Genomic DNA, 14,324 nt, shown 5'->3' on the forward strand with positions numbered 1-14,324 from the left:
AGAATGATCTCATAGGCACAGCCAGCAAAAGTGCCACATAAACAGTGCAAGAGAGATAGTACCCTTACTAACAATGCTAGCCAATGCAAACAAGCAGCGTTCACATGTTCCTATCAGCGGAGATCAGTGCCAGGAAAGTGTTTATTATGGCAGAGTGGTTAATGACTGAATAAGAATTTGCAGAAGACAGTTCTTCTAAGAGTTCAGAAGATTTACTGCTTTTTAAGAGTCTCTAGGACAATTTGGATAGTGATATGATCTTGAATTATTATTAGTCAATTAAATTAAATTAGTCAATAAAAGTCCAGCATTTGTGTTTTCAAACAGAAGTATTGAAAGTGGCAATTTTTGTCTTTAGGGTTGTTAAATCGGATGGAAACATGCTGGCAGAGACTGCTCCTGGATAACTGCCCACATTTCCTTCAATAGCAGTGAGGAGTGAAAAAAGTAGCCAAAATGAAAAGCACAATAATTTGCAACCTTTTTATGCCACAAAAGTAAATTGAAGTAACCCTTTGGATTTCTTTTTAGACTTAAAGGGGTTGCCCAACCCTTTACAAGATTGCCTATCCTTATTATCTGATCAGCTGGGGTCTGACACCCCGTAGTGATCAGCTTTTTTGCAGTAGCTCCAGCCCAGGAAGCTGGAGCCAGAACTACACTGTCCATTGTTCAGTGAACCAAGCTAATTATTACAGTGTTGCTCCCATCGAAGTGAATGGAAGCAGTGTTGCAGTAACCAGCTTTGTCCACAACACAGAGGACGTTATTAGTTCTGATGTGGATCAACTGTATAACACCTGGTCGGCAGGTGTGCGGGGTGTCAAAATCCCCTCAGATAGTGATGACCTATCCTGAGCATAAACCATCACTTGTCAAGGGTTGGACAGCCGCTTTGAGGAACTTCTACATTTTTTATTGCTGAATTTTGTTAACTGCTAGTCTGCAATGATGTTTATGTCTGTGGATTGTTTTCTTATCAAATAAGTCTAAAGAAAAGGGATTTTATGTGTAATTTTCTTTAATAAATATCCTTAGGTATGTGAAATGTTATTTGCTCCCTGATAAATCTGTTCAAGGCAAGAGGAAAACAAAGGTGAAGAAGAAAACTTTGGACCCCCTCTTTAACGAAACCCTGAAGGTTGGTCCAAGGCATATGAAACATTGTCTACCCCAATTAAGTGAATGGCATGCTTATACATGTTCTTTATTAAAGGGCTTTTTTGGGATCTTAGGTCATCATCAATATCCGATCAGTGGGGGTCTGACACATGGCACCCCACTGATCAGCTGTTCCCTGCAGCCTCCAGTACTGAAAGGTACCTTTATACAAGCCGATTATTGTGTTAATTATTGTTAAATCGAGCGTAACTGCATAGAGTGACACCCAGTATATTTCTTGTTGGTTCGATCTTTTGTGTGGGCACAAAAATCATCCTGGGACGTTAACGATTTCATACGTGTAAACAGGAATCGTTCACTGTACACCTCTCAAATTTCGCTTTGTGTAAATGCAACAGTCTGCTTTACAAATGATGGAATATGCAAACAAAATTACAATTTCTTGAGCGATAATCAGCGTGTCTAAAGGGTCATTGTTGAAACCTTTACTGCAATAAGAAACGACTCGTTCATCATTCAATCGTACCGATCATCGCTTTGTGTAAAGGTACCTTAACACTTTGACTGGAGCTAGAAGAACAGCTCAGTTCAAAGTGTAGTGGCCGTCTTGGGTCACTGCAGTTAAGCTCCCATTCATGTAACGTGTGCCTGCTTGACCACTGCTCCATTTCAGTGGGGCACACAAGACTGCCGTTCTTGTGATTGGTGAGGGTTCCAGTGGTCAGACCCCCATTGATCAGGTGATAGCTAGGTGATAAGTTGTCATTCTGTGACAGTGCCTTTGAATGTGCCCATATAGGGACCAAATACAGTATAAAAAAAGAGAAAACCAAGTTGCATGTTACATGCTGATTTTTGTTTGTAATAAAAAAAAAAAGTCTATTAGCAGGAAACCTTGAAAAATAATAGACTCAGCTTTAAAATTTATCACCACTCCAGAACTACCGGTTATGTTCCCACCACTTGTCCCTGCCTTCCAGAAGTTATCTTCACATGTCAGCTACACTGTAATTGGACAATCAGCAGTTCATGTACATGTCAGTGCTGAGGCCAGTGAGACTGTGGCAGCCATATGAAGATGAACAGGATATAATTACTTCCAGATGGCGAGGATCAGACTCGTGTTGCTGGAGCAATGGACATTTAGATGGACAGTACTGCTTATTTCATTATTCTATAAATCTTCCTGCTCATCACCTTTTTATTGATATCTTGGACAGTGTCTTTAAATGGATGTAAAGTGTAGTTGGTGGGACATAAAGATTGTGAGATGAGTGGTAGGCTAGGTCTACACAGAATCTGAATCGACTTCTGATTTTGAAAAAAACTGCATGAGAAAACCTGAACCCAGCCTAATTGTTAACAATAATTATCATGTCCATGGCACAAAATGGTCTTTTCTAACAAACAGAAATTTGTTCCATCTACAGTATTTATGTTTTAAAAATATTCATGGTTAATAATGATTAATCCTGTGATCATAATGTTTAATCAGGTGAGAAAATACACATAAAGCAATGCACAGGAATGATGTTTGCATGCACTGAAACTGTTATAAATTTAAGAAACAGTAAATATTAATCATATTAAAAATGACAACAAATCAAACATGTTTCATTAGTCATTACATTTACAGCATAATAGTGAAAGGGGAGTGCTGTGTGGTGCAGGCTCATCAGCTGAGCCCCCTGCATACTTGACAGATGCCCTTCTGTGTTATACAACTGACACATGACTAGGATCCACGATAACTTAGATCCTGGTCATTTAACCCCTCAGATGATATGATCGATAACGACCACAGCATCTAAGCGGATAGTCAGAGGGAGATGGTCTCCACAGTCCTCCAGTTGATTACTCATGGCAAAATCATGGGATAAGATCGGTTGTTATGGCAGCTTGGGGTCTTGAGAAAGCTCCCAGTTCTGCCATGGTAATCTTACTATTTAGCCCTGCCTTTGGCAGGGCTAAATAGGGTGATGTTCGAATCACCATAGACAGCAACACTATCTTTTGCAGTCTACAGTATAAGTGATCGAACAATTGCATGTTCAAGTCCCCTAGACAGACTAAAAATAAAAGTTAAAAAATAATTTGTTCAAAAATATAAAAAAACAAAGGCATAAAAATGTAAATCATTATGTGTTTTCACAACATGTGTATGTAATAAATCTTCTATAAAGTACTAGTTATTTCAGACCATGGCTTTTATAACACTGTTTCTACATGGCAGTACAAGATTGAGAGATCAGAACTGCAAAGCCGTTTCTTAAACCTTTCTGTGTGGCATCGTGGGTCACTAGCGAGGAACATTTTCTTGGGGGAAGTAGAACTGGAACTTGCAACTTGGGACTGGAGTCAAACTCAGCCAGCATGGCATACTCTTCAGCCAAGAGTGAGTGTCGGGTTTCATCAATGAAGTACTACATCTTATGTCTACTGCTTATACAAGTGCAGTGAATTCAGTTTCACATATTTGTATGAAAATGTTTCTGAAGGTTCTTAAAAATAGCCTTGTTTTCCGTAGCACCCAGTCAGAATATAGAAATCTAAACTGTTGATTGGTTTCCATAGCTGGCAACAGTGCCTCTTAGAAACATGTATCTTCAAAGCTTGTGAGAACACAGCCTTGAAGGGAATGTTTAGTGTATTCATTTTTCTTTTTATTATAGTTTATAGAAGAGAATTATTGTGTTCATTTTTAAAGCTGTAGCTATTTATATATATTTTTTTCTTGGGAGTGACTGTACTGGAGAAACACACTTCTTTCCTGTATTGTCTGTATAGACTAGGTACCTTGGGGTTCCTTGATCCCTGACCAAAGGTTCCCCATCACACAGCAAAAACAAAACCTATCACTTTTACAATAGAAACAAGAAACAGGGCCACCCTAGTGCAGAAACTTTACATAGTAATGTAAGTGATGAACAAGTAGGAGCTCACCTTGAGGGGTTGTGCAAGTAGGCACAACACTATGAAGAGTGTATAGTGGAAGAGAGGCTGCCGAGTATCCCTAGATCCTCAAGACCAGCAGAGCTGTGATTGGAACTGGGAGACAAAGGTAACATATGATACCAGTGATATGACTCGCACTGCCAAGATGTACTAGAGTCATCAACTTGCTGAGCAAAAACAGCTTTATTCAGACAACTTTGTTCTCTTCATCAGGTTCAGTAACAATCATTACATTACTGGACATGATGAAGAGAGAAAATCTCTCTTGAAATGCGTTGTTCGAATAAAGCTATTTCTACTCAGCAAATTGATGACTCCAGTACATCTTGGCAGAGCTAGCTTTATTACTGATATACTTTTACAATAGGGAAAGCCAACTGATTTCAGCCTGCTAAAAGATGCTTTGCGAAGCAGTAAACATACAGTATCTGAGCTGAATTATAGCACTGGACAAGAATTATGGGATATTGTACCCAACACTTACACCAAGCTTTTTTGTTGTTGTCATTATGCCATGTAAACCCAATCACATTGCAATGGGAGCTTATGGGGTTACATGCAACAGTTACTACTGACACCTATTGGCATCTAATTGGTTAAATAGCTGAGATTAGAGTTATCTGTAAAACACAACTATTATCTCCTGCTAATGGCTGAAGCTCAGCTTCAATATGTCATAAATGTATAGCAGGTTGCTGGAAGTACTTCCTGACAGTACGGTAGATGTATAGATAGCTGTTCTTTTCATCAGCTGATATTTCCTGATAGATATTTTGGTTGCTGATTGTACTTGTATCATTTGATCAGACAGACCAGCTCTAACTTGTCATACATTTCACAGACACCTTTATCACCAGAGTTTTTATATAGTCGAGGAAGGCTTAATTTGGCTGCAAAATTCATTCCTCAGGGCACTGATGGTGAGTTCTCTATTTATCTATTCTTATATTGACTCTACTACTATTTGCCTGGTTAGTGACTCTCAACGTTTTGTAGAATCTTCATATTTAAAGGGGTTATCCCATGACTAATGGATTTTTTTAAAAATCAGACATCATATAGTCTATGACAACATATTTCTAACAAAGCTAGAACCAGCCCTGTACCTCACTGTCACTAGTGTTGAGCGCGAATATTCGAAAAGCACATTTTTATCGCAAATATCGGCACTTCGAGAATTAGCGAATATTTAGAATATAGTGCTATATATTTGTAATGACGAATCCCTCCCTTCTTCTAGCTTGTGGGCCAATAAGAAGGCTTTGTCACATATTAGCAACATCCCTAGCAACCAATAGAAAAGTTGCCTGCCCCTTACTATACAAGTTGCACGTATTGTAAAAAAATATGCGCATCATTAATTGCTGAAAATTCGCAAGCGTAAATATATTGAAGTACTCTATCTGCATATAAAGTTATTCTAATGTTCTGCTGTATCAACCATTTTCTCTAGTCTCAGCAAACTTATACCAGCTTGAAAAATGTAGCATAAGTGACCCACGCCGGTATTGCGCACGCATTACGCAAATAATACAATGCCGATTTTTTTCGCAATCAAGAATATAATCTCAAATTCGCAAATATATTATGAATATTCTACAAAATATTCACAAAATATCTCGAAATCGAATATTGCCCGTGCTGCTCTTTACTAACTGTCACGGCTGTATTACGGTTTTGTTGCTGTACGCCATGACACGTTAGCCTTGACACTGCCTTTCCCTGCATCTAGGCCGGGTAAGACTCCTGTTCATCCGTGTCTGGGATGAACAGATCGTCTCAGCCCTTTCCCTATTATGAGAGATTATCAGGGAGACTTAGGATCCTAGGTTTCCTGGGTATTAGCCGTCCTACCATCCAGGTCCGCTCATATGGTGAGGAATTAGGGCGAGGATTAGGGATGCAATAGAAGGTGACCTGCTCCCTTATACCGGCCTCAGGCGGTGGGGAGTTTCCCCCACTCCCCATCGTGACAGTATGTCCAACTAGGTGGCCCTCAAACTGGACCGATGACATATCCAGGACAGGAGCAACTCCAGCACACATCAAGGCTGGAGGACAACAGACTCCAGCCTGGAAGGCACAGGCAATGTGAACCCAGTGGCCACACCCAGCCAGATAGTTAACCCCCAAAACACCAAACAGGGGCGGAACCAGGAGAAGGGGAGCAAAGCACATACATGCTGCGACAACAATGCGTTGCCTCTGGCAACCAGCATGCATGGCTAAAGTGTCACCGCGCACAACACCGAGGCTGTGACACTTGGATCCAGAGATCTCCCCATTCATTGCTCTGCTAGATTTATATCAAGTTGACAGCACAAGGGGAGTCTATATTCTGCTGCAGCTAAGTGGGCGTGTCTCAGCTCTCCCTATCACAGCTCAGGAGGCAGTTAAAGGATAAAACTGAGCATGTGCGGCCATCCCAGTGAGCAGGACAAAGAAATAAGAAAAAAATCAAACTGCAGGATAACTCAGTGACTATGTTAATTTTTTTATTACATGCAATTACAAAAGAATTCAGATCCAGGTGCTGGTTTGAAAACTGTAGAATATTTTTCATGGGACAACCCCTTTAAGGGCTGAATGAGCACTTTTTATAATTTGGCCAATACTTCCCCATTTGTGCAGAGAATGCAGAAACTTATATTAGTGAAATTACTCTCCATTTCTTCTGCTGTACTCCAGTTCTTCAGGAAGACAACATTCGTCACATATTTTTATATTACTATTTTTTCTTCATGGCAGGTTTCGGACTTCCACCCTCTGGAGAACTGCATATTTGGGTAAAGGAGGCACAGCAGCTTGTTCCTCATAAAGCTGGAAATATCAGTTCATTCGTAAAATGGTATAGTAAAGGAAGAAATTATATTTTAATTTTACTCTTTAGGCCCCTTTCACACGGGTGAGAATTCTGCGCGGGTGCAATGCGTGAGGTGAACGCATTGCACTGAATCCGGATCCATTCACTTCAATAGGGCTGTGCAGATGAGCGGTGATTTTCACGCAACCCAGGATCCATAGAAATGAATGGGGCTTTGTGAAAATCACATCCGCAAGCAAGTGCGAATGCGGTGCGATTTTCACGCATGGTTGCTAGGAGATGATAGTGATAAGCAACCCCGGACCTCATTAAAATCTATTCATTGTATTATTTTCCCTTATAACATGGTTATAATGGAAAATAATAGCATTCTTAATACAGAATGCTTAGTAAAATGTGCCTTGAGGAGTTAAAAAAATAAAATAAAATTAACTCACCTCATCCACTTGATCACGCAGCCGGCATCATCTTCTTTCTTCTTCTTTCAGGACCTGCAAAAAGACCTTTTACGTAATTGCGCTCACCACGTGGTGAGTGCGGTGACGTCAGGGCAGGTCCTTCAGAATGAAGATAGAAAATCCTTCTATCTTCATTCAGCAGGACCTGCAATTACGTCAACAAAGGTCCTTTTGCAGGTCCTGAAAGAAGAAGAAAGAAGACGATGCCGGCTGCGTGATCAAGTGGATGAGGTGAGTTATGTTTTTATTATTTTTTTAACCCTCAATTGACATTATACATAGAATTCTGTATTAAAGAATGCTATTATTTTCCATTATAACCATGTTATAATGGAAAATAATAAAATCTACAGAACACCAAACCCAAACCCGAACATTCAGTTTTTTTCTCACTCGCAAAACGTACTGCACTTGCGCTGAAAAAAATGAACATCGGAACACAATCGCAGACAAAACTGACTGCAATTGCGTGCCTACTCGCGCGGGTTTCCCGCAATGCACCCTGAACGCATCCCGACCTCACCAGCGACGCCCGTGTGAAGGGGGGCTTAAAGTTTTAATTTTCAGAAGTCCAATGTTGGCCAACATTATAATATGTTTATGTAAAGTGTTAGTTTATTAGCCTACAGTGCATTAACTTCTGCCTTACCTCCATATAGCTGTGTACTTCCAGATGACAGTCCATCGAGTATTCAGCGCACACGAGTAGTTCCACGTAGTTTACGGCCAATGTACAATCACACCATGGTATATGATGGTTTTCGGATGGAGGACCTGACTGAAGCATGTGTAGAATTCACAGTCTGGGATCAAGGAACTATATCCAATCGACCCCTTGGAGGAATTCGTCTCAGTACTGGCCGAGGTAAATTAATATTACTTCCTTCACTTTCTTAACAGAATTTGATATGTATACATAATAATAATAATAATGATAAAAAAATTATGTCTTTAACTAATGCCAAGGAAAATGCTATAAAACATTAGTAAATTTGTCCACAAATGGACTACCTACACCTATGCCAGAATTTACACTTGTATGGAATAGTTTCTGTAGGAAACATTGGTGCCATATCTCGGATATGCCATCAATGGTAGATGGGTGCGGGTCATTTGGAACTCCGATAGAAATAATGGAGTGTACATTGTTTCATCCTAATACCATTTCTTTATGAGCAGTTGTGTTATGTGGCTGTCAGTCCAAAGTTTGATCTCCTGTGTAGACAGGATATCAGTCTCTCTAGTGTTGCTGACTTCCTTTGAACTACAGGATTACCTCATTATTTGTACAATTCCTCCTGGCAGCTCTCAGAGATCTCCTCTACCTAAGCCTTACCTTCATTGTTCCTCTGTATGTACCCCCATGTATTAAGTTCTCCAGAAGATATAATTTCTGCCTTATGTAAGGAACCTGGGTCAGCCCCTACAATGAATATCTGCAGTTAGAATGCTCCTTCGACTCACAAAAACTGTCTATATTATATGTGTGTGGTGGGTGCAGAATCTCCAGTATATAAGATGCAGCTTCACACTGCTTTTCCTTGCCATCTCCTTGCAAGAGCTAACAGAGAGGGACCTGTCAATCACAGGAAGGAGGAAGGGGAGACAAGCTAAAGCTTCATCATATAGGAATATGACTCTACAGTATGAGTTAAGGGACAGCAGTTCTTTGTCAATGATCTATCACTTGCTGTCCTTAGATAGGACTCAGACCAAAGTAAGTGCTGTGTGATAAGACTCTACTTCCTCTTTCTCTGAAGATCCAGAGGCATGATTTGAAATGTAGTCTGCATTAGGGGAACCTCATCAGAGGGGAAGAAGAAATCAAGATGTCAGACAACTCATAAATGGCACATCAAGTAACACAGTCATAAACAAGGAGCCTCTACAATAAATATATATATATATATATATATATATATATATATTATTTTTTTATAACACCCTATGCTACAGTATATGGGCTAAAATAAAATGTGGGGACACTTATTTAAACAGGCTATCATCAAATAAAACTATATTACAAAAAAATAACTTTTTTTTTCCATCTGTTCACCCTAGGACTGAGCAAGTTCTTTGCTTCAGTATTACTAATCAGCAACAAGTGTCCAATTTAAATTGTGTGTTTTTAGGGTGTTGCCAGAGTTTTGGATCCTATTTTAAATAACATCAAACAAGCAGTTGTTACATGTGAGGCAAAGAGCGGGAGTACTTTGGGGAACTTTAATGTCCGGAAAAAATTGGTTATCACAACAAAGTCCTTGTTTTTCTAGAAAGGGTGGGGCGTGATGTAATATATGTATCTATGTCTTTTAGACTAATATTTATTGCTCTGCCGCTTTTAGAAAAACAAGTTAAATCAAGAGTTTCATAAATTGTGGCTCACATTATATGAACTATGAGATCGACTGCACTGAGTGTGTTGTATATTGGATGTACAATACTATTACGAAGTAGATGTGGATCCACTGTGTCCCCTAAACAGACTGGCTTAGGCATACTCCTATGGGAGTTATCTAAGTGGATTCCTTCCCCTTTTATCCCCCACACAGGGATCTAGAACCCACTGCAGAAGAATCACCAGGCTGCTAACTTTTGGAGTGGTCTCAGCCATGGCGGTTAAGAGACATTGGTGCAGAGCACTAAAGGAACAGGGACAGGCTGAAGTCAGGGCAAGCAGAGTTTTTGCGATCCAATATACAGTCTAAACTAAGGGCAGACAGCTGAGGGGCAGAATGGGGGTCAAGCAGTGAAGGGTCAAATGCAGAAAATAGGCAGATATCGGTACATGGGCAGACTTACATAGGAATAGCTCACCATTGTAGGATGCTAGCAAATTAGAACATATTGCTCAAGTGCCCTCTCACAGAAAAAGGTGACTTAAGCACCCCAAGGGTCCAACATTGACTGGCAATCTTGTGCATTAGCAAGCCTCAGCCTGCATGACACACGGATCTCAGAAGGTGCCTGTTTTTATTTTGAATTCTTGTAACATATTTGTGGATGACAGGGTGAATTATCCAAAAAAACAGAGCACCTTAACCATAAACCGGATACGGGAGAGCCACAATATACTTGTTATATGGATCTCAGAACATGTTTCTGTTATTGAAAAGGTCCAGTCAAATATTTCAGAAGGTACAAAACACTTTGTGGAAAAACATGCAAGTTCACTTTTTTGTTTCAGAAGCATTGAAATGGTAAATAAACCTTCATGAGGAGGAGACTGGAAAAGCTGTGTTTTGAATCACAAGGCAGTTTTGTTTTACTGACAAACCTTTCTCTTAAGATTTTTGATTCCTCGTTGTTTTATAATGATATAAAGCTCCATTTTTGGAGCGTCGACTGGTGTTCCTTGTACCCATTAGAAGAAATTATTCTCGGGGCCCAACCCCTATATCATCAATAAAGTCTCTAGTGGCAATTTACTGTCTCCAAGTGTTTTTTTTTTTTCTCCTGAACCTTCGGGGCCAACTATGGTATCAGAGCCTGGGCCTACCAGAGGATTATCTGGTACTTTTTGTGGGCCAGCCTGACACTGAGTGTAAGTGTCCACCTTTGTGAGTAAAGTCCAATCCATATGTTTCAGAATGCCTATTTTTGCACTTATTTCTCCACTAACCTTGTTCAATCTCTCTGAAATGACTGATCAGATCCATACACAGAAGTCTGTACATAGGAGAGGACAGCTTGCAACAGTCACAGAACTGACAGAGCTGTGACTAAGTGATTTAATATCTTGCCCAAAAGCAGGATAATGTTTCTTCTGATAAACCTCTCTTGGGTGAGATGAATCTCAGTAGTAGCTGCAGCTCTGTCTGACCTCTCCCTGCCTCAGCAGCATGTCCCGCTAGTCTAACCTCCACCCTCCAAAAAACCTCAATGGGCTCTGTAGGGACATCTGTGTACAGATTTATTCAGTCACTTCTGACAGTGATAAGAGCAGGGGTAGGCTCTTTCCTTTATAAAATATAATGCAAAGTTCACACTTGCCATTTAAACTACACAGTTATAAAACAAAAGTTTGGATACAGTTTTAGGGTCCATTCACACGTCCGTTGTTTCTTTCCTGATCTGTTCCGTTTTTTGCGGAACAGATCTGGACCAGATCTGGACCCATTCATTTTCAATGTGTCCTTAAAAAAAATCTGACATTGTGCTGTCCGATTTTTTTCAGGACCCATTGAAAATGAATGGGTCCAGATCTGGTCCAGATCTGTTCTGCAAAAAACGGAACAGATCAGGAAAGAAACAACGGACGTGTGAATGGACCCTAACTGTACCATCTTGCTGCATCATCCATTAATGTGCCTCATGCTTCTTCAGGTTCCCTCATTACTGTAGGTGCTGCGTAGTAAAATACCACCAAATACTGTACTTAAATAATAATTTCACAGGTGAAACTCGAAAAATTAGAATATCGTGCAAAGTTCATTTATTTCAGGAATGCAACTTAAAAGGTGAAACTAACATATGAGAGACTCATTACATGCCAAGAGAGATATTTTAAGCCTTTATTTGGTATAATTTGGATGATTATGGCTTATAGATTATGAAACCCCGTAGTCACAATTTTGAGGTACCCTTTGCTCAGGTGATATGGATAAATTAGCTGACTAGAGTGCGACACTTTGAGCCTAGAACATTGACCATTTAAAAAAAAAAATCTAATTTTAAGCTGCATTAATGCAATTCCTTTTAATTTGCATTACTGAAATAAATGGACTTTTGCACGATATTTGAATTTTTGAGTTTCACCTGTATAGTTACCCCCTAAAAATGGTTTCCAGACAGATAATACTTTAGTACATACAGAAACCGTAATATATGCCTCTCTTTATGCCCTGCAGATTAATAGTTTCCCCTCACTGCCCCTTCACAGTAATATTACCACCTTTCTGTCCCTAAACAGTAATAGTGCAGTTAAATCCAGTGACTCACAAGTGATATCTTCTCTGATAGGAGTCATTTATTTTCCCCTTTCTTCTTCTGTAAAGTGCCCCCTTTCTGCCTCCTAATTAGTTGTGTGCTCTCCACACCTCTGTAAATAAGCTCCAACACAGTAAGTGTCCTGAAAACTATAATTAATACTTACCTAACCTCGTTTCCCACAGTGAGTTGCACAGATTTCTGTGGCTTGCAGTGCTTGTGGGATAGTGGCTTAAAGTTTGTCCTAATTGGGGCTAAAATTAGTGGCATAGACATCATGGAAGATGGAGATGCTATAAACCTGCATAAGAATGGGACAAAGCGTCCTATTGTGTGAATGAGCTCTAAACCATGTAATATATTCTGAGCTCTTTATTTCCTTGTTTTATTTTGTGATATCTGAAATACTTTGTAATAACCTTATTTCTGTTTTACAGGAAGCAGTTATGATGTTCCAGTCAGCTGGATGGACTCTACAGAACAGGAAAAAGCATTCTGGGAGACAGTTATAAAAAATCCAGGCGAATGGTCAGAAGTGACGCTGCCAATAAGACAGAATCTAACCCCACGCTGACCTACTTTTACCTCAGCTAATAAATGTAAGCTGGCCATAGACTTTAGATAACTGCCAGAGTAGAGTTCCTCAGCTTGCTACTATCACACCCGTTCCACATCCCCTCCCCCAGCAACAAGCATGATTGGATTGGCTGAAGTTCATGGAGGAACGAGAGCGGAGCGGGGGAGACATGATTCGGTTAAAGCCAACAAAGCTAATCATCTATTTTCCCAGGGAACAGGATCTACTTATGCCAATTTGCTTTAGCTTTCTGTCTGATCCTGTGAAAATGGAACCCGTGGACTAAAACTAATGTGTGTGGACACCTTTACTCATTTCCCACAACGAAATATAGATTTAAAGGGAATCTGTCACATTGTAAATGGTGTCTGATATGCAGCCAGCATATTATAGAGCTGCGCAGATTGATATACAGTTTTGTGTGGGGGAAATTAATATGACTAGTTTTTCATTTTTAAATCCCTGAACTTTCTATGCTTTGGAGTCCAGTGGGTGGTCCTACGCAGTGATTGACAGTCTTCCCTGTATTATTGTGCATAAAAATTGATGTTGGTCATAAAGTGGAACACCTACTGGTGTCTTAAAGCATAGAAAAAGCAGATATTTAAATGATTACCGTATTTTTCGCCACATAAGACGCACTTTTTCACCCCCCAAAGTGGTGGGAAAATGTCCCTGCGTCTTATTGGGTGAATACTAATGAGCACTTCCATTATGGAAGCACTCATTAGTACCGGAGGACCGGAAAGCGGTAAAGACTCTGTACTCACCGCTTCCTGGTCCTCGGCTGTCGGCAGTGCAGTGGCCTGTCACAGCGTGAGGGCGCTTTGTGACCTCATGCTGTGCGCACCGGTTCACAGCACAGCCAATGGCAGGAGGAAGAAGATCGCGGGCGATGAGGAGCGGCAGCATTCAGGAGCAGGAGAGGTAAGTGGGTTATTTATGTTGTGATCTGAGGCTGGGGGCTGCTGAATTATGGCTGGGGGCTGATCACATATGGCTGGGGGCTGATATGAGGCATGGGGGTCTCATCTGAGGTCTGATTGGGGGTCTTCTTTATATTGGGCTCTGATCTGAGGCTTGATCTGAGTCTTATTAACATTGGGGGTCTAAATGCTGATCTGATCTGAGGTCTAATGAAAAATATTTTTTTCTTATTGTCTTCCTCTAAAACCTAGGTGGGTCTTATGGGCTGGTGCATCTTATAGGGTGAAATATATGGTATATATACAGGTTAAGTTACATTCACACGACTGTATGCGTTTTGTGGCCCACAAAACATGGATCAGAAAATCATACATATGTCGTCAGTTTGGCATCTGTATTGCATCTGTTATTTTTTTTGCGGATCTATTGTAACAATGCCTATCCTTGTCCGCGAATGGACAAGAATAAGACATGTTCTATCTTTTTTGTGTGGCTACGGAATGCGGACTGCACACGGCGTGCTGTCCGCATT

At 40.3% G+C, this 14,324-nt stretch overlaps 1 protein-coding gene across 2 annotated transcripts in view; it reads left to right on the forward strand.

Annotated features, from left to right (window-relative positions):
* SYTL1 (synaptotagmin like 1) overlaps positions 1 to 13,838 on the forward strand; it is a 51,508-nt gene extending 37,670 nt beyond the window's left edge. For both annotated transcript variants that reach the window (XM_044286079.1, XM_044286080.1), the window contains exons 10-15: positions 1,039 to 1,141; positions 3,356 to 3,517; positions 4,919 to 4,997; positions 6,826 to 6,925; positions 8,019 to 8,224; positions 12,726 to 13,838. In XM_044286079.1, coding sequence (XP_044142014.1) covers positions 1,039 to 1,141; positions 3,356 to 3,517; positions 4,919 to 4,997; positions 6,826 to 6,925; positions 8,019 to 8,224; positions 12,726 to 12,862 — 787 coding nt within the window. In that variant the 3' untranslated portion in view covers positions 12,863 to 13,838. The remainder of the gene's footprint in view (positions 1 to 1,038; positions 1,142 to 3,355; positions 3,518 to 4,918; positions 4,998 to 6,825; positions 6,926 to 8,018; positions 8,225 to 12,725) is intronic.
* The last annotated feature ends 486 nt before the right edge of the window (positions 13,839 to 14,324 follow it).

The sequence above is a fragment of the Bufo gargarizans genome, chromosome 3 (assembly GCF_014858855.1).
Source record: "Bufo gargarizans isolate SCDJY-AF-19 chromosome 3, ASM1485885v1, whole genome shotgun sequence".
Lineage (NCBI taxonomy): Eukaryota > Metazoa > Chordata > Amphibia > Anura > Bufonidae > Bufo > Bufo gargarizans.